General features: G+C 33.8%; 3 protein-coding genes across 4 annotated transcripts; 2 read left to right on the top strand and 1 right to left on the bottom strand.

Moving 5' to 3' along the window:
• Nucleotides 1-417: 417 nt before the first annotated feature.
• Nucleotides 418-1,128, top strand: LOC127249034 (uncharacterized). The gene has a single exon (XM_051271627.1). It carries the CDS (start codon nucleotides 418-420, stop codon nucleotides 1,126-1,128), a length of 711 nt encoding a protein of 236 aa, XP_051127584.1.
• A 3,819-nt stretch (nucleotides 1,129-4,947) lies between these two features.
• LOC127249214 (RAN GTPase-activating protein 2) lies at nucleotides 4,948-8,548 on the top strand. Of its 2 annotated transcripts, none has more exons than XM_051271920.1 (2): nucleotides 4,948-5,081; nucleotides 6,724-8,548. In XM_051271920.1, exon 2 carries the CDS (start codon nucleotides 6,735-6,737, stop codon nucleotides 8,364-8,366), a length of 1,632 nt encoding a protein of 543 aa, XP_051127877.1. In that variant the 5' UTR covers nucleotides 4,948-5,081; nucleotides 6,724-6,734; the 3' UTR covers nucleotides 8,367-8,548. The 2 variants fall into 2 exon arrangements, with proteins under 2 accessions (XP_051127877.1, XP_051127878.1); XM_051271921.1 differs by having other exon boundaries at nucleotides 6,718-8,548.
• Nucleotides 8,549-9,131: 583 nt separating this feature from the next.
• Nucleotides 9,132-19,541, bottom strand: LOC127249139 (probable ATP-dependent DNA helicase CHR12). The gene is made up of 12 exons (XM_051271805.1): nucleotides 19,056-19,541; nucleotides 16,330-16,489; nucleotides 14,547-14,611; nucleotides 13,904-14,092; nucleotides 13,602-13,751; nucleotides 12,913-13,308; nucleotides 12,310-12,569; nucleotides 12,012-12,230; nucleotides 11,678-11,885; nucleotides 11,440-11,593; nucleotides 10,091-10,693; nucleotides 9,132-10,011 (listed from the first exon to the last, which is right to left on the bottom strand). Exons 1-12 carry the CDS (start codon nucleotides 19,317-19,319, stop codon nucleotides 9,341-9,343), a joined length of 3,339 nt encoding a protein of 1,112 aa, XP_051127762.1. The 5' UTR covers nucleotides 19,320-19,541; the 3' UTR covers nucleotides 9,132-9,340.
• Between the last annotated feature and the right edge of the window lie 1,775 nt (nucleotides 19,542-21,316).

Here is a 21,316-nt window from a genome sequence, read left to right as displayed (position 1 = left end):
ATTACAAATATTCTTATAATTTACAATATATTACACAAATGTCATTACATTTATATTTTACAATACTAATAAAGTTAGTTTAATTTTTTTACATTTATTTCTACTACATCCCACTGTAATACTATTTCCGTTTGTCTCACTCTAAATTATTATTTTTATATTATAGTAATATCAAAATACATTTAACTTTTATTTAAATTACAAATATATCATTACATATACAATTATTTTACACATAAAATCAAATTTTAAAAATATCGAAACCTCATGTATTATCACAATATAAAAAATAAAAAATAAAAAGTTACATATATTGAGACATGTGCCGTATATATTGACGTTTTTCTTACACAAACATAGCTAAGATTCTACGAATAACTTGTCCGTAAATTTGATTCCCCAATTCTAACGGCGTTAATGGTGTCCATAGATTCCGTCAACCCAAACCCCTCCGCCGCCGTCGAAATGATCTCAAGCCCTCGGACATCATTCTCCTTCGACTTTCTCGACGACACCAACTTCATCTCCATATCTCCGGCCGCCGCCGCCGCGGTGGCGCAGAGCGTCGACTTCGAGTTCCTGTCGCCGGAAAACACCGCCGCCGCCGGAATGACGACCGCCGACGAGTTGTTCCGCGAAGGCAAACTCCTCCCCTTCTGGCAAACTCAATTCGCTAAAAAACTTAACGCCGTCAATCTCGAAACGGCGGCGGGCAGTGCCGGCGGTCAGGAAACGGCGGCGGGCAATGGCGCCGCCGGCGAGAGCAGAATACGGTGGCTGCTCGACGACGACCCGTCGCCGCGGCCGCCGAAATGTACGGTCTTATGGAAAGAGCTTCTGCGGCTGAAAAAGCAACGGTCGTCGAACTTGTCGCCGTCTTCTTCCTCGTACGTCTCCGAACTGCCGCCGGAAAGTGCCGATCGGAGAAAATCTCCGGCGCCGGCGCCGGTGTCGGGTAAGGAGAAGAAGAGATCTGTTGTTAAGAAGATGCAAGGAGGTAATGTACGGATAAGGCCAGTTATCAATGTGCCGATCTGTTCGACGAACAGTTCGCCGTTAATGTTGCCGTCGTCGAGGAAATTAAGGAAGACCAGATCAGAGGTGACCGTTAATGTCCGTACGTCGTAGGCAGTAAGAACGACTATTATGTATTTTTTTTGTTTTTTTTTTGTTTTTTGGTGTGGTTAATTTATTAATTAATTAGTCGTTTGATCTGTAATAAGGATTCTAAATTTCTAATTTGTGCTTTTAGAGGTATATATTATAAATTATTTTTATATTTAAAATATTAAATCAATATATATTTATATTACATTATATAATTATTCAAATTCACCCGAAATAAAATAGGTACGTATAAACATGTCATTGTAAAAAATTAGTAACGACCCAATTTTTGGATCGAACTTTTCATCAATTATTTGTTTTTTTATTTTTTATTTTTTCAAAATCATGGAATAAAATATTAAAGGTGTGTTTCTTTAGGTCGGTTTGGGAAAAATTGAGTTTGAGTTTAATTTTTATTTGAGTTTTAAGATAGGTTTGAGTTTTTATGTTTATTTTCGTGTGTAAGTTTGGTTTAGGTTTTGAAAATTTTGATATTTATTGATTTGATTGGTAATAAATATAATAATATAAATATATATTAATTTGTATAATCTTATTATAAATTTATATTATATCAACATATATATTTTTAAATTTTTATTTATTTATATTATATTTTTTTTATTCTATATAAATGATATATATTGTATATATTTTATTAGATTATAATTATTATAAAAATTTGAATTTAAATTTATAATTTATTTATTTTTTAAAAAAATGGGAAAACAACACAAAAGTTGTCCTACAGCTTCTATCGGACGTTTAAACGTTTAAGGGACAGTTCAATTTAAAAAATTTTACTGTACAAATAGTGTTTATTATGAAATTGATTTGAAATAAAAATTTAATTTAATTATTTAGTTAAGTAGTATTTTACGAGAGAATATAAATATTTTTATTGAAAACAACAACAAAAATTATAATTGTAACTTTAATTTTAGATGATGTGTTTGTTCTTTTTAACAAGTTTTTTCTAATATGATTTTCGATATATATATTATTTTGTTTATAAAAATGAACATTTAATATAAAATATTATTTTTTATATTATTAATATAATTTTTTATATTTTAAATAAAAAATTTTAAATCAAAACACTAAACAAATAAACTCGATATATTTAATTTTTAAAAATCTAATTTAATTGCATCAAGTTCACCAAATTTGTTTTTGTTCTTCTCAAACTTATATTTAGTTATATTTCCTCTATTCAAATGCAATAGTCTTGTTTATTATTTTTGTCTGTTCCAAAACAATCGTCTTATTTCCATAAATAATTATATCACTATATAACTACCATTACTCTTTCATTATTATTACACAATTGCCACTATCTTTTACATTAATACATTCAGAAGGGTAAAAATGTCTTTTACCTATATTTTTTTACCCATTATCAATATAATATCAATATTCCTTAAATTTATTGCCCAACATAACCAAAGACTATAGTTCCGGAATGGAGGGACTACTTCATTTGTGATGTGGGACTTGAAGCTGTTATTTGTGTACTAGCATATTAATTGTGTTGTAATATATATATATATATATATATTATTTAGGTTTGAAAAATTCTATATTGAATTTAATATTAAAATATTAATTGATAAAATATTTTGTAAAAAAAAAATTCAGAATTTAAATACTCTCTCCGTTCCATAACAAAGTATCTATTTTTTCATTTTATTCCGTCCTATAATAAAGTATTCATTTCTTTTTTTTTTAGTAATTGTACTATGTACCTAACATTACAAATACCCTTACAACTTACAATATAATACACAAATGTCATTACCTTTATATCACACATACTAATAAGGTTTTTTTAGTCATTTCTACTTTATTCCTATTATATCCCAATATAATACTAATATTTCTAAAACTACGTGCAAAAAACAAATGAATATTTAGTTTCGGGACGGAGGGAGTAGTAAAATTTAAAAGTTTAAACAAAAGAAAAACACTCAATAATGTATTTTAATTTAATGTAATAATATTATACTCCTATAATGGAATGACATTCACTTAAAAAGAAAATAATTAAAATATTTCCTCCGTTCTATCGAAAGGATGTCGTTTGTTTTTTTTACGTAAATTTTTGAATATTAGTATTATATTGAATTATAGTAAAAAAGACAAAAATACTCCTATTAGTATAGTGTATATAAGTTGAAAGAGTATTTATTATGTTAAATAGATAGTATAATTATTAAATTAGAAAATGATAAATTTATTTTTAAACGAACGAAAATAAAAAATAGTAACCTTTCACTTTGACAGAAGGAGTATATAATTTGTATTCAAATAGACAAAAATGATAAAATTTGCTATATCTAATTAACATATAAATGAAGCACAATTGATTATAAATAGCAAATTGAAATAGATAATTTTAATAATTTATTAACTTTATTAGAAATATATTTCTATTGGACCACGATCCATATCGTTGAGTTGGTGGTAAGTAGTTTTCAACTGATCCTATCTCGATTAATTGCTATAAATAAGTCAAATAATGAATTATAGAGTAGCCCGTACAACTAGTCTATTTTGGTATTGATAAAAATTATAGTATTCCCCCCTTTCAATAAATATAGTCTTAATTGTATTGGACATGAGATTTAAAGAATATTGATGTTATATTGGTAGTGGGTAAAAAATATGGATAAAAGATTTTTTTTTTCCTTTGAGTGTATTAGTGTAAAAAATAGTAGCAATTGTGTAATAAAAATGAAAAAATATGAGTAGTTTTATGGTGGCGTGGTTATTTATAAAAATAAAACTATTGTTTTGAGATGGATGATAAACAAGACTATTGTATTGGGACAAATGGAGTATTATTTATTATTATATATTCTATTTAAATTTAAGAATAAAATAATATTTTAAGAATAGTGCATGTATTTTATGTTGAATAACTATTTTACGTTATAAATTTATTTGTATTAAAACAATGCAAATGTAAATAAATATGGTTGTAAGAGCATTTGTAATGTACAGTGAAGTAGATATTAGTACTGGATGCATTCTTTTTATCAAATTTTACTCAATTTTTATTATTCATTGAAATTTTTTTCCAAAAATATAAAATCAAATACGTATTTTTAATTTTTTACATTATACTAAAAATTAATTTTACATTGAAAATATCACATCAATATATATTTATATCACATTATACAACAATTCAAATTCCAAAATTTTTACTATTCAAATTCCAAACGAAAATCCAATCCCGCAAACAAACACACCCTTAAGAACGTGTTTATTTGTCAATTTTTTTTTTCGAATTTCTACTATTCAATAATTTATTTATTTTTTCTAAAAATATCAAATCAAATATTTTTTTTTATATTATAATAAAAATTAATTTTATATTTAAAATATCATATCATACAGTCACTCATTTCAAAATTTTTTACCTATTCAAATTCAAACAAAAAATTCAATGATCAAACTAATACACACTTAGTGAGTGGACAACCGAAAAGGGTAAAATTCTTGGTTGAGCGCTTAATGGGCTTATTACAAATTATTGGGCCATAAACTTTTATTGGACTTCTATTTAATTTTAATTAATTGGCCCAATTAAACAAACAAGGATTGGGCCGGCCCAATTAAAGCAGCCCTTTTATTGCTAGGGTTTTACTCTTCAGTATGAATCTAATTTGGATTATGATTTTAGGGTTTAAGCTTCTAATTAAAATAATTTATTATAAAACAGTTAAAGTTAAAAATTAAATTTAATTTCATACATTAATTATTTATTACTTGACATTCGTATAAAATAAATAAATAAATAAATAACTAAGATGTAATTAATCCGTAACCATTGGAAGCTTCCATATTTAAAAATGGTGTTTTTCTTAATACGCCATTTCATTTGCGTCTGAAAGAACTGAGGACGAGCTGTAATTTCCGCCGGCGCGTTCAAACTTGCCGCAGAATCACGCCGGAAATCTCGAGGGAAGGTAATTGAATCTGTTCCTTTTTCGTCTATTCGTTACGTGTATTTGATTATTTGAAGCGGAGGCGTTTTTTCATCCTACGGTTAATTTTTTAGGGTTTTTAGTTCCTTCTCAAGTAAACCTTATGCGAGGCGGGTTCAGGGTTTAGGGTTTATGGTGAGGAGTTGAGGCGCTGTTTGTTTGTAGATTTTATCAAATTTGGATTATAGGTTCCATGTAACTGTTTGCTCCTTTTTTTTTTTTTTTTTTGTTTAAACTGTTGGATCTGTTCGTGAGAGAGTGTCTTGAGACTGACGCTTTGTTTTGAGGTTGATTTAGCAAAGGGAATTGATAAGGAAAGCAAAACTTTGGATTTTCTTACCGCTTTCCTAATTGGCTTGTAGAAATTTTACTATAAGGAAACAAAAATGTGGTTAACTAGTTTGGTAATTAAATTTAAACAAATCGCTGTGTTTGGACTGTAGATTATTAAATGCTTGTAATTTATGTTTTTACTCTTAACATTTGTCATCTGTTGTTTTGCTTAAATTGTATCATCCAAATTGATGCTTTCGTTTTCATATTCTCTTGCTCTGAGTCCATTGTTTCCACGCAAGATGATAGTTTAATTGTGCTTTTGATCATGCCATTATGCTTAAGGAAGCAGTGCCGTCTAGGCTTTGATAGCTCGATTTGTTGTAATTTTAGTTGAAAATGTAGTTCTTGAATATAGACATCAGAAAATGAAAGAGGGGAAACTCGATTCTGAATAACGATAACACTTAAGTTGGCTCGATTTTTTGTAATTTTAGGGTGTGTTTGCTTGGGGGGTTGGATTTTGAGTTGGGATTTGAATAGTAAAAAATTTGAATTGTAATAGTTGTATGAATTTGAAATAAATAGGTGTTGATGTGATGTTTTGAATGTAAAATTAATTTTTAGTATAATATAAAAAATAAAAAATAGGTGCTTGATTTGATGTTTTTTGGGAGAAAATTTTGGATGAATAGTAAGATTTTGTCAAAATCTTTCAAACGAACACACCCTTAGTTGAATATGTACTTCTTGAATATAGACATCAGAAAAATGAAAGAGGGGAAACTCGATTTTGAATAACGATAACACTCAAGTTAGCTCAATTTGTTGTAACTTTTTAGTTGAGAATGTAGTTCTTGAACATAGACATCAGAAAATGAAAGAGGGGAAACCCGATTGTGAATAATGATAACACTTAAGTTTGCTCAATTTGTTGTAATTTTAGTTGAAAATGTAGTTCTTGAATATAGAAATCAGAAAATGAAAGAGAGGAAACTCATAATGAATAACGACGATAGCACTTAAGTTAGATCGATTTGTTGTAATTTTAGCTGAAAATGTAGTTCTTGAATATAGACATCAGAAAACAAAAGAGCGAAAATTCAATTGTGAATAACAGTAACACTTAAGTAGTACGATCGTTGGATTATGGATCTCTCCTCTCCTTGCAGAAAAATCATGTGAATTTCATTCTGGTTAATGTGAAACTTCTTCTGGATTTTGAAATTTGTCTTTTAGTTGGGACGAATAATGATGTTGGCATTTAGAAATTCTTAGTTTAAAACATTTTTAACCGATCTTTCTGCCGTGGATTAGCCGCTGTTGAGTTATTTCTGTCATTAAGTTTTAGGTTTCATCGAAATGGATGCCAAGACATCGAACGGAGAGCGCAGACACATTACCATCAAACTCTGGCCTCCCAGCCAAAACACCCGGAAAATGCTAGTGGAGCGGATGACGAACAATCTCTCAACTCCAACGATTTTCACTCAAAAGTACGGAACATTCAGCAACGCCGAGGCTTTAATACACGCTGAAAGAATCGAGGAATTAGCCTTTTCTACCGCAAATCAACACTACGAACAAGAACCAGATGGCGACGGCAGTGCCGCCGTTCAACTGTATGCAAAGGAATGCAGCAAGCTAATATTGGATGTTCTGAAGGGAGGAGCCGGCAGCGTCAAAATCGAGGAAAAGGAGATTCCGAAATCTGAAGACGACTCAACTCCCCGTGAAACGGTTTTCGATATATCGAAAGGTCAGCGGGCGTTTATCGAAGAAGACGAAGCTCGAACACTTTTGGCTCCGTTGAAAGCGCCCGGGAATTCCTACACGAAGATATGCTTTAGCAATCGGAGCTTCGGATTAGGCGCGGCGAACGTTGCCGGGCCTATCTTGGCGTCGATTAAGGCCCAACTGAAGGAAGTTGATTTGTCGGATTTCGTCGCCGGGAGGCCCGAGGTGGAAGCTCTCGAGGTTATGAACATTTTCTCCGAAGCTCTAGAAGGTTCCAAATTGAAGTATCTGAATATTTCTGACAATGCTTTAGGCGAGAAAGGAGTCCGAGCATTCGGTAAGCTATTGAAGTCGCAACCGGGTTTGGAAGAACTTTATCTGATGAACGACGGGATATCGAAAGAAGCCGCGCGAGCTGTTCGGGAATTGGTTCCGTCGACGGACAAGCTCCGGGTTCTTCATTTTCACAACAATATGACGGGAGACGAGGGCGCCGTTGCCATTTCCAAGATTCTCGATCGCTGCCCGTCGTTGGAGGATTTCCGATGCTCGTCAACGAGGGTCGGGTCGGAAGGCGGGACTGCATTGTCGGAGGCGCTCGCGAAATGCACGAACCTGAAGAAACTCGATCTCCGAGACAACATATTCGGCGTCGAGGCGGGTCTGAAGCTGAGCGAAGCTATTTCGAAGCTTGAATGTCTTGAGGAAATTTATCTAAGCTACCTGAATCTCGAAGACGACGGCGCGATTGCTATCGCCGATGCGCTCAAGGACTCGGCGCCGTCGCTCGAAGTGCTGGACATGGCCGGGAATGATATCACTGTCGAAGCTGCTCCGGCGCTCGCCGCTTGCATCGGTAAAAAGACGTCGCTCGTAAAGCTGAACCTGTCGGAGAACGATCTTAAAGACGACGGCGCGATTCAGATTGTGAAAATGTTCGGAGACGGGCATTCGAAATTGAAGGACGTCGATTTGAGTCAGAATTCGCTGAGGAGGGCGGCGGCGAGATTGGTGGCTCGGGCGGTGGTGGGTTTGCCGGGATTCGGATTCTTGAATGTCGACGGAAATGCGATTTCGGACGACGGGGTTGATGAATTGAAGGAAATTTTCAAATTGTGCCCGGAGAAACTCGGGCCCCTCGACGAGAACGATCCCGACGGGGAAGATCTCGACGAGAAGGAGTCGGCAGACGGAGACGGAGACGAGGAGTTGGGAGAAAAGCTGAAGAAACTTGATGTGAATGAAGGAGAAGAGTAAGGTGTCCTAACTCATAAGCTAAGCTAAGGTAAAGTTAGTTATTCTGGTTTTGGTATGTTAGAAGAGAACTTTGGAATGCTTTGCTATGCTATTTGATGATGCTTAGTTTTGTTGTAAGAGATTTTCTTATTAATGTTGTTTTTATTTTGAAAATAATAGTGGTAGTAAAATTGGTAGGTTTAGGTGCTGACAGTGGCAAGTATATCAGCAGCAGCAAATTAATTATATTAAGAATAGTGCTAACATTAAGTAATTTTTTCTCCAGCTTACATAATTTATCAATTTTTCTTATTTCGATCTACTGTGGACAAGTTAACTGGGCCGGAGGTAGTATTATAGTACAGTAAAAAATAGTGATACAATATTATAGTAATACTTATATATATATATTTGATAACATGAAAATTCGTGGTCGGACTTAATAGTTCTGTAAATTAAGTTCAACAAGACTAGTTATATTAGACGAACTAGGTATGACATACAAGATATGAAGACGAACTAGGTATGACATACAAAATATGAAGACGTAACTTTTTTTTATAACGTGAGAATCCACAGACGTTATCTGAAAGTGCACATTGGATAAACTTTCGGCCGAATTTAATTCTCTAGATTAAAAAATATGGACAATTTTATGTGGGAGAGTGAGAGTATTGCTCAAGCTAAAATGAAATTGTTCAATCCAAAGACACCCCCAAACTCTGTATATCTATATATATATACATTATTACCCTCATAACCTGAAATAAAAATAACTTCAGCACCTGATCCAATGTAAATGACATTTTATAATTGATGTGAAAAATCCCTAATCTCTTAGCAAATAAACACTAGTAGCATTATTCAAGAAAAGAACATGACATGTTGAGGATGATCAATTGAACAACACTCCACTCCATACAACTAACAAACTTTTTTAGTACCCAATTAATTAGTGTCCAAATCCTAAAATTGCTTCTTATGAAAAATAATGATCAATTCATCAAACTTGATCTCCTCTTCTTATGTCCACTCCAAGTCATTGTCAATCCATTCATCACTCCCCCCTCAGTCCCATCTAAGCTGCTTCTCTGACAACTTTCCGCCTCCGATTTCGCCGTAGTCGTCGCCGCTGCAGCCGCCGTTGTCTCTTCACTCTTCACCTCGCTCATCGACACCGTCTCGCTCTTCATTTCGGGCACTTTCTTCTCACTGCCGACGACAACTCCGCTGTTACTTTTCGGCAATTCGACCGGCGGCGGATTCTGATTCTCCCTCCGCCGTTTAATCGAATGCTTCGATGAAGGATCTTCTCCGTTCTCGACAGCCTTCATCCATTGCGTGTCCGTCAACGTATCCTCCCGAATCACCTCCTTCCGACGTCGTTTTCCGGTGACCGGTGTGTCAAAGTCGAGCGACCCTTTTCCCTTCCCGGATTTCATTTCCGGTACGGTGTAAACCCAGTCCGGCAGCTCGTGTTCTTCCATGAGCCGGGACCGGTAATTCTCTCTCTGCCGTCGCTCGTCGTCCATCCTCTCGAACAGCCAAAATTCTTCGTCTGATCGCGCCGCTAAACGGTTTATCTCCCGCTCGCTCGGCACGTCCGTTCCGAGCGAGCTCGAGCCTTTCCGCATGATTTCCTCTAACATCTCCCGTCGATCTTGCGCTGAAGATAAAAAAAAATAAACAATCGCAACAATAAGCATAATATCGAAAAAAACTATCGATTTCATGCAATCACAAACCCGTCGACGTCGTATTGAACAGTCCCGCCTGGATGACCTTCGCGTCGATGCCCATTTTCTGCTTAGCCCTTTCCAAGATGACTTCTTCGATGGACCCGACGCTGACGAGCACAAAAACTCTGACCTCCTTTTTCTGCCCGATTCGGTGCGCCCGATCTTCCGCCTGTTGGTCCATCTGCGGATTCCAGTCGCTGTCGAAAATTATCACCGTATCCGCAGTCTGTAAATTCAGGCCGAGTCCTCCGGCACGGGTGCTGAGAAGGAATATGAAGAACGGCGAGTCGGGGGCGTTGAATTGCTTAAGTAATTCGCCTCTGTCGCCGGTGCTCGTGGAGCCGTCGAGTCGGAGAAAATGAAATCCTTTCAGCTTCAAATAGTCGCCGAGAATGGTCATTAGCTTCGTCATTTGAGAGAAAAGGAGGACTCTGTGGCCGGCCTTGTGAAGTTTGGGGAGTAACCGATCGAGAAGCTCGAATTTTCCCGATGCCCGGATCACTTCCTCTGTAGGTTGCAGATAATAATCGCCGAGAAATAGGTATGGATGGTTGCAACACTTCCGAAGCTGCATCGTCAAATTCTGCAGGCTTTTCGACCTGCCGCTACCTGCATATTCGTGTATATATATGTCGCTTAGCATCCTCAAAATTTTCAACAAACGAAAACTAACAATTTTTCGTAAAAATTGTTTATAACCCACATGTGATTTGGAAAGTTTGCATTTGCATAAGATTCTCTCGTGCTTTAAAAAATATTATACATCATCTGTTTTTTTCGAAAATTCCGTGCATTGTTTTTGAAAACACAATGTAGCCTCACGCAGTTTTTACAAGATTCTATACAATATTTTATAAAAACAAGGAGTATTATGCAATTTCTACATCAGAAGGAATATGCAAAATTTTTGCATTAGGCTCCCTCGTATTTTAGAAAATATTACACTTCGTCTGTTTTTCAGAAAATTCCGTGCAATATTTTCGCGAACATAACATAGCCTCACACAGTTCTTACAAGATTCTATGCAATATTTTCGCAAACACAACGTAGCCTCACACAGTTCTTACAAGATTCTATGCAATATTTTCTAAAAACAAAGAGCATTATGCAATTTCTAAATCACAAAGAATATGCAAAATTTTCAAACCATAGCTGAGTTATAAACAATTTTGCCCAGTTTTCCGGAATTATCAACAATCCAATATATCTAATGGTGACGGCAAAAAGAAAAGTCTTATATTGAATTAATTTTTGGTTATGAATGAAGTCCTAATTCAACTAAAGGGAAAAAAACCAAATTGATTAACGTAACAAATAACCGAATGGAAGAGGAATTAATTGAAGTAATTTCTTACCTTGAGCGAGCCCAACTCTTCCCATTTCCGTAACTTGCTGGTAATATACTTTCTGCCATGCCGACATGTCACATTTTAGAATGACCTGAGTTTTACTAGGTAGGTATTTCTCAACCTCATCTTTCTTCCGTCTCAATATAAATGGCCGTATGACCTAATTAGAACAATCGCAAGAAGGCAAACATTAGAAATGTTATCAATTAATCTACAAAGAAAGATTACAAAAGGGAACGCATACATGGTGCAAGCGTCGAATGACTAATAGTTGCTCTTCATCTGTCAAAGAAACATCACATTTGTCGGCAAAGGGGGCATTGAACCACTCCTCAAAGTTCTCGACTGAATTGAAGATGTTAGGAAGGAGAAAGTTAAGCAGGGACCACAGTTCCTGCAAGCTATTCTGTATCGGGGTACCAGTCAGAAGAAGTCTTCGCCGAATTCGATAACTGTCAAAATCGATAAACAATTAGAGAACCTGTTCTTTCTGAAATCGGTAAATACTATTCAGTTTTAATATAAATTGGTAAACGACAGATTTAAAAGAGATTCAAAACAAGGTTATTAGAGTGTACCCTGAAACCAGAGTCCTTGCAAGAACACAGTCGAAGTTTTTAAGTCGATGGCCTTCATCAACAATCAGGTAGTTCCAATGAGTTTTCCTCAAAAATGCTTTATCTCTGATAATAAGGTCGTAATGTGTGATCAAAACATTGAACTTCCCTTCTCCTGAATACTCTTCTCTCAGAGCCTTTCGCTCATCCTGACGCCCGTCATAAAGAACAGCTGAAATGCTGAAACATTGAAACAATAAATTAGACCAAAGCAGTTAATCATGAACTACTGTTTAGGGAAGATCTTGATGATGCATACCCAGGCGCCCATGTCGTAAATTCATTAATCCAGTTTGGCAGGACAGCCTTTGGGGCCACGATTAAATGGGGCCCGCTCACGCCCTTGTTTTCCATGAGATAAGCAATTAAAGAGATCGTCTGAATCGTTTTTCCCAGCCCCATTTCATCAGCCAAAATTCCATTTAGATTGTTATTGAATAGCGACAGCATCCATTGAAGACCCTCAATCTGGTAAGGTCTTAACTCTCCACCTTGAAGCATATTTGGTTGCTCACTCACCTACAAAAGTACATGTCGAATTACATCAGCATTTTGTAATAATTCTATTGCTCGAGATTCAAAATCCTTCCAAATAGATAGATTGAATGGGGGAAATCTCTTCCAAGAATCCTGTTGGCACAAATGTGGGCTAGGAAAGAACGAGTAAGGTGTGTTTACAAAGAAGATAACATTTCAACAATATAATACCAGCAACCAATCGTTCTAACCAATCTAAGACGAATACCAATCTACCCAAGAACCTTTTTCGAGAAAGATTTTAAACTTTGACAACATGTACATCAAGGACAAAAGCACCAGAAACCTTCCAATGGTTAAGACAGATATAATCACATAGCCATACCTTTTCCTGGATAGAGTGGACAACGGAATTATATTTTCGCTGCCCTTCCAGCAAATCACCTGTCTTTGCTTTATCATCAGATTCATCGTCGACCTCTTCATCTTCTTCTGGAGCCGACTGTGCTGGTGTATCAGTCCTCGAAGCAGATAACTCAGCCAATTCAGAGTCTGAACCTTGCAGGGGTTCAATGCCATCATCTCTGGCATCTTTTTGTCGCTGAACAGCAGCTCCCAAGCGAACTAAGAGATCATTAGTTTTTCCTAGGAGCATGGTCAATCTTTCATTCTTGCTCTCCTCAACCATTTTCATGTAAGCTTCTTGATCATCAGCTTTCAGTGCTTGGAATCTCAACTTTTCAGCTCGTGTTGCTCGTTGCCTCAGCCTTCCATGCCAAGCCTACACAGACAAATTGTATCGAACACATTATACCTTTTATAACAATAATACATCCAACGGGGATACTACAAGCCAAAAGTATAAACTTAACGGTATCTGGATTAAACTCATAACTACAGAGGCATAATGGTAATGAAATATTTCAAATAACCACACAGAAACATTACAATTTCGGTACTTAAACACTATTTTTTCGAATTCATAATATTGTATATCCCATGCCTTCTAAAAATGTATTGCTAGTTTCGCAAAATGGTGATAAATAAACTGTAGAAGAAAGGTAATTATCATGCCTGAACACCGTCATTTCTCTGTTTGCGCCGTTTCTGTGAAGCCAGGACTTGCATTTGAAGTTCTCGAGCACCATTAAGCAAGTCAGCAAAAAACTTCCTTTTCCTAGTCTCTATTCGATTCCTTTCTTCCTCCTCAAATCTTGACAATCTCTACAAAAGAGACAACAATAAACTTGCGTGATTCAGCCAAAAGTCATTCCAATATCAATAACCTATATTAGCTTTTCAGGTGATTGTTATATACAGATATGTTGGCTGATAAACTCAATGAAAATTGTCAAAAGTTAAGATGAAACAGTTACCTCAGCCTCTCGTTTCTTCCTGAGAGGATCATCAGTTTCCATTGCAAAAGCATCTCCAACGCCAAATAAGGGACGGCGCAGTCGCATCATGCCCCAATCAAAAAGCTGCTTGTCAGGATTCGCACAATGCAAACGAAGCCAATACTCAGAACTCACTTCAGAGCGCACTTTACTCTGGAGATCAGCTAACTGACATGGCAAACGAAATAACTGTCAAACTACAATTATTATACACCAAAACATAGGTACAATCAATAGCATAAGACAGGTTCGCCTTTCAAAATTGGTGGGTACGTACACCTTAGCATATTATCAAAACAGGATAATTAGATAATACAGAAAGGGAACTGGGTGGTTTACCACAAGGACAGTAAAATCTACTGCCCAAGTGCCCAAAGAACATTATCTTACGTCTTGACATTCATTTCAGATAAATGGCAAGCGAGTTGGAAGAGATCAATTAGTAACTGAAAGAACTTCAACCGGGGAGTTAAAACAGACAACTTTAGAACAGACTCAAAAAGCTGGAGATGCATTAAGAAAAAAGTTATTGAATATGACAAAATTAAACCACTTCGCCCACTCATTTTTTACTCTATCTAGTTTCAGAAGGTATCTTTGTCGAATCATGAATCAATCCAACCTTAAGTCCATAAAGCTCAAGCAAGCATCTTGACTGCAGGTCCTCGCCTCTGCTTGTGGGCAGTTCTGTTTGCAAAAAACATATTCAAGTATGTTATAGCTAGATAAACACATGTTTGAAATAATTTGACTATGAATATGGTCCAGACATTTCAGATTTTTCAGGATGTTATAGACAAGCCATTCAAATTGCAGAATGTGTGAGATCTTACAGAGTTTATGTGTAGAAGGTTTCAGTTTCTGGTGTGGAATTAATAGCCTATTTTCTGCTCCCAGTAGGTTTTCTCGACCATTTTCATGCTAATTTTTTTTTTCATAAGTACATGAAAATCTTGAATGTAGAGTAACCTAGGTTCTTCCAATACATCAGATATTATACAACTTACAATACTTAAGTTTCATAAGTACATGCTGAGGGTCTTTTTAAGAATTCCAAAATTACAAAAATTGGGTGTTCGCTGATAATGTCTTAAGAATCCGATAGACAACAAATATCATGCAGCTGAATCTGATGACAGAAAATGTGTTTGCAAACATGCCTTTCATCATAGAATATGAATTTGAAAAACATATCTAGCAATCTACGTATAGAAATAATTATGCCCTACATGTTTTTCTCACAAATCACAAGTCCAGGTAGACATAATTTTGTGCCGACTTTGTCTTTTCCAGTAACTACTTTGAACAACTTGGGCTTACATGGCAATTTGCCCTGACGTCATGTAACTGTTACTTGTATTCTAATTTTAATAGGTCCTGGTTTTCAAAATATTAATTGCCTCGTATTGCTTCTTGTTAACCAATGATTGGCATTACAATATTTATGTCAAAGTTCTTAGCAAACATAAGTTGAATTTGTGACAGATTTTATCCTCTCCCAAGTGGCAGGTTTGGTTCTAGATATGATTGGATTTCTTTTGAGGAGGGAAGAAACAATGATTGCCTTCAGTGTAAAGTCACAGATGGTATCAAAATAGTACGTGCGCAAATTTTATATGTATATATTTGCGTGTTTATCATTTGATTTTATTGCATATGGAGGTAATAGATGTGAGTGTGTGCTCACATGCCTGTGTAGAGAATGGTTGATATTATATACATAGAATGACTGAATAATGTGTATAAGAATATAATTTTTTTTTTCTGAAGTATATCTTACATTCAGCAGATATTTGCTGTATTAAAGTTTTGAAACCAGACCGATTTCCATGCCAAAACATTCTACAGAATTATTCTACATCTCTAGAACTATTTGCATACATATCCAGTCCTGACCGTCCTCAAACCTAATTAAAAAATGAAGACAGCTTCATGGATGGGATAAACTGTTAAGATTATTTAGTTAAACATCTTTCCAGTGCCAGTAGTAAGATTATGAGTACTCATAGCTGGCCATCCTATCTGAATTGCAATAAATGAAGAGAGAATTTTCAGATAAAAGGATAAGATAAATTGAACAGAATGGATGGGGTGCAGGATTGTATCACTAAGTGGGATAAAAGTCCCCAACTAAATTGATGGAAGTTAACGAGCACAATACTAACAAGAAACTAAGAAAAAAGCCAATATTAACATGTCAATTAAGCAAATCAAACTCAAGGTCAACTATATTACTGATTCTTTCTCGGATTTGTTCTTGACAATTGGAATGGCAGATAAAAGTTAAGAAAAGATCAAGACTACAAGAAACCCTAGAGTTAAAAGAAGTCACATCAGATGGGCAATAAAGCATTACCATAAACAATGAATTCTTGTAATAAGTTAAATTTAATTAAAATAATTACCCTCTAATTCAGTTACACGACGCTGGACTCGGCTTTGAAACCTATTTTCCTTTATATCTGACAATTTTGAACCAGGCAAACAACTTGATCTCTGCTGCAGCACAGCATCCTCAAAATCCAACATTAACTCATCATAACTTGGCGGCATACCAAAAGAATCCTGTAGCATCATTACAGGTGAAAGTTAATGCCTCATACAAAGAATAATTTGACGGATGGAACAGGAAGCTATAGCTGCGGCAAGTTAGGAAACTAACTTGCAACAAAACAGTCTCATGAGTACTGACAAGTATAGTATGAAACATCTCGCGATTATCTAAGCCTTTTATAATAACAAACATAACTCAAGGAAAAAGTTTAGTTTAAGATATTATAGGCACTTTTCAATCTTCCATGATATTCACCTTTACAAAGTTGTATGTATGAATTGGAAGTGTGTACACTAAAATTTAGACTTGCCCTCTAAATCACCGTTGACTAATGGTGTTCATATACCTATAGAACGGTTAAAAAGTGCATTGATTCTAATTTTGAAGTGTCTGACGACAGCAATGGCTAACATTCATGTTATGATGTCATTGGAAAGCACAAGAAGATTATCTCATCCATTTAACAAGAAAGCGTTTATCACTATAGTTCACATATCGAGGTGGCAATTTATAAATTTGAATTCAAGTAAAATATATATATACACATATAATATTTTCTATAAACAGGACTTCAGATGGATGGTTAACTAAAAACTACTTTAGGTGCCACCTTCAAACTCCACAACTCTAATTATTACTCTGACAGCTGAATATATGTGTGTATATATACGACAAAAACAGTTTATTACAAAAACAAAAGAATGCCGACAGTTTGTTTCTTTTCTTTTCTTTTCTTTTTTTTTATTTACTAAATTTGATATGCAACAAACAAGAAATAAATTAGATTTTCACATCATCCATAAAGCTGAGACTTTTCTCTGTAGGAAAACCCAGAAAGAGAGAGAGAGAGAGGGCATATCCAGCACAGCCGACTAGATACCCCAGTCACCAATAAAGTCACGAGTTACATAAAGGTAAACATGAACTTCCTAATTTGAATGGTGACGTGAGAAATCAACTGGTGTTCTGGTACACAATATTGAATGCTAGTGAGGTGCCTCACAGCCAATTTTTGCGAAGCCATAAACAATTGTGTGCACATTCAATAATCCAAATGCTTCAGCCTCCTAACGTAAAGCTAATTAGGCTTGTACTTTTAAATTAGCTTGTTATGCTCGTATATTTCATTTAGAAAAACAAACTGTTATCATTGTGACTTAAAAAACTAGCATCTTTTGCTTGCAATAACCCATGCTATAGAAAAACCAAGCAAGGGTAAGGTCTGTTTGTTTGGGTTTTCCCACCCAATTTTGCATTTTACAATTCATAGAACTACAGTGAAATAATTCTTTTTTTCCAACTTCCAAAACATGTCAAATTAACCATTTAATTAAATGTTTTTTTTCCTTTTTATTATTGTCAAATCAACCATTTATAACTTTCAGAAAGCACATCCAAACAAACCATCAGTTTCAAAACTTGATTATCATTCAAGAAAATGCAAATCTTAAACACTCAAAAACACACTCAACGCACCGTAACATATTCAGCGAGTAGAACCAAATGTAATAAGCAAAATAAAATCCACTATTAGGTCATACCAATAAACAACGAAAGAAAGAAAGAAATCGTGTGCACACTATTCAATGAAAAAGGACAAAATATTATTAAATGCAAAACTTAATGAATGCTTCTGCCTTCATATTTCAAGCCTGTCTAGACTCAATCACTAGACCTATGCCACTACTGATAATTGCAATTATAAGGCATAACCACCTACATAAGAAAACACTAAAAACATAAGAATGTTATAGCAATAATAGTTTCTCTGAAAGCTTAAAAAATATATATATACAAAACACAACCATTTTAACTCAAGAAGACTCAGCTACTGCAAATTACTAGTACCGATCAAAATGACTTTCACATTGAAAATTTTAACCCTTTTCTGTCATAAAAAGCAAATATAAAATAATTCCAAAGATAAACAATTAGCCAGACCAAAACAATTTCCCCTAGAAAACTAATGAACCATATCGCCCATTTGCCAATATCATTTAATATAGTCTTCAGGTCTAGCAAAACTTTCTTGAAAAAATCATAACAAAATTGTAAATAAATAATTAATCTTAGCAACCATATATTATCAATACCAAACTAAAAAGACACTTACAAAAGTAATTAAAAACCGCTAATTAAGGAGTAAATGTGTTCATTAGCTTGAAAACTTTCACCAAGATTAACATACAAAGATCAGATAATAATCAACTGCAGCTTAAACCTATATCCAATGAAGAACTAGAAGAAATGAACACTCCCAATTTAAAACCTAAACGAATAAAAACCAAACACAATCAAACAAAAATTCAGTAATAGTCCCGAGTAGTCCTAATCTTGAAAAAAGACTGAATTGGAGACAAAGCTAAAAGCAGAAAATGACAACATGAACTAATACAAACCTAAAACTACAATCTTTCTAAGCCAAAGATTACAATTCAACAAAATCTAAACAAGAAAACAACACAATTAAAATCCAAAAACTCACAAGAACCGCCCTAACCCCCCAAAATCAATTCTATAGCACCACACAATTTTCTTTAAAAAAAAAAAAAAAAAAAAAAAAACAAAGCCACAAACCGGTTGCACCATCGAAGCATCATCCCCATTGCTGACGTCATCTCCGACGTCACGATCAGCATCGGCGGCGAGAATGCCATTGCTGCTGTAGATCGAGGAAACCGCGTCGTATACGTCTTGCGGCAAGGGCAAATCGCGGGAGAGGAAATTGAGCGCGCAGATTAACGTCCTGGCACTATCGAGAGGGCTTTCAGCGCCGCGGTCGCCTCCGCCACTACGGAGCTGCGGAGCAGATGGCTGAGGCTCCGCCACCTGTGCAACCATGGCGGGAAGAAGGAGAGCCCAAAAACGGCGTCGTCTGATGCTAATTTGAAAAAAACACACAAAAAAATTTATCGAACGCCTTCTGCTCCCAAAAATCGGTAAAATTATAAAAACAAAAAAGAAGGGACTTATGTTATGGGGATCGATTTTTATTTTTTATTTTCTTTATTTTTTTATTTTTTTCTTTTTCTTTCGCCCCTTCCTTTTCCGATTAGGGTTTTCGCTACTTGTCCGAACGCCCCTTTATGCTTCAGATTCAATGGGGTGTTGAAATTACTATTATACCCTCTTAACCGGAAATTACTCACATGCCCTCCGTAGGAGCGTGCTCAATCAGTCAATCGGTATTTTACCTCTAAAAATTAACTTAGATTTATTTATTACTCACTCCGTACTGCGATAGTTCTTGTTTATTATTTTTTTTTGTTTTAAAATAATAGTTTTATTTTTATAAATAGCTATATCATTATAAAATTATTATATTTTTTTATTTTTATTATACAGTTGTCACTATTTTTTACACTAATACACTTACAAAAATAAAAAAAAAAAATTATTAATACTTTTTACCAACTATTAATATCCGTACACAATTCAATTAAGACTATATTTATGGATCGAATAGAGTACTATTTTTGTCCACTAAATTCATACTCCATACTTAAAAGTACTAATTTATATATATATATATATATATATAAGATATTAATAAATAGTAGTAATATTTTATTAATAAAAAATGTAGAATAATATTGATATTTTTATTTTTATAAAAATTTAAATTATTTTAGTATTTATATATAAATTATTTTTATTATATAAAAATTGATAATTTAAGTAAAATAAATGAAATGATAAAATAAATATATTGAATTAACACGAATTTCTAAAAATAATATATTAAAAAATATATAAATGTATTAATAAGATAAGAAAAAATAAAAATGATAAATTGAATATGTAAGTAATAGTTAAAAATTTGCAAATAAGTATAATGTCAGATAAAATCAATTAAAATTATTGTAAGAGTTGTTTATTGTAAATGAAAATTATATATTTTTTAATAGAAAAACAAAATTTTGATAGAAAGTTTTAAAAAAATATTTGTAGTGTTTATCTATAAATAATAATAATAATAATAATAATAATAATAATAATAATAATAATAATAATAATAATAATAATAATAAATAGGAATAATTGTGATTTGTGTGGCTAAAAGTGAAATTTAATTTTGTAGATTTTTAAATAAGAAACAATATGTAAGAGACCCAATTTATCGGCCCAGCCCAATAGTAAAGCAATAAGCCCAATAACGTATGGGCCTTGTGTACTGTGATAATAATAAAGAACATTGCCATAATGTTTTGAATTTAGATATATTTTAAAAATATTTTGAATTAATTTAAAAATAATAGAAATAATTGTATATATAATTATATTTTATATGATATAAATAAATATTTAATAATATTTAAATGCAATATATTATTAGAAAAAAAATATATTTTATAAAACTTCGTAAACTTCTATGGTAAAAAATGAAAAAAGAGATGGAATAAAGCATGTATTTGAATACATGTTGTTCTTCTGACAACAATTTTCAGTATTTTTTTTTTTAAAAAAAAAATTAATATATTACACATATTTTTTTATATATTACTTACACAATTTTTTATACTCCCTCCGTCCAAGTTAAAAGTATACATTTAAATTTGGCGCGGTGTAGATAAAAAATAGTGAAATGACATTTTTGCCCTTACTTTTTTGGTATAAAAGTAATGATGTGATGTAAAGTAGAGATATTTGTGAAAAAAAAAAATATTTAATGAAATTGTTACTTTATAATTGGACGTCCCAAAATATAAAAATATGAGTACTTTCTACCTGGACGAAGGGAGTATTTAACATTAAAAATATATATATATATATATATATGAAAGTACTAAACAAATACTAACTACTCGTATTTCTTAAAATTTTCACTCTTAAATATA

Source organism: Andrographis paniculata, unplaced genomic scaffold, assembly GCF_009805555.1.
Source record: "Andrographis paniculata isolate CXL003 unplaced genomic scaffold, ASM980555v1 Contig35END, whole genome shotgun sequence".
Classification (NCBI taxonomy): domain Eukaryota; kingdom Viridiplantae; phylum Streptophyta; class Magnoliopsida; order Lamiales; family Acanthaceae; genus Andrographis; species Andrographis paniculata.
The sequence above is the reverse complement of the archived record's forward strand: the minus strand, read 5'-3'. Positions and strand labels throughout refer to the sequence as shown.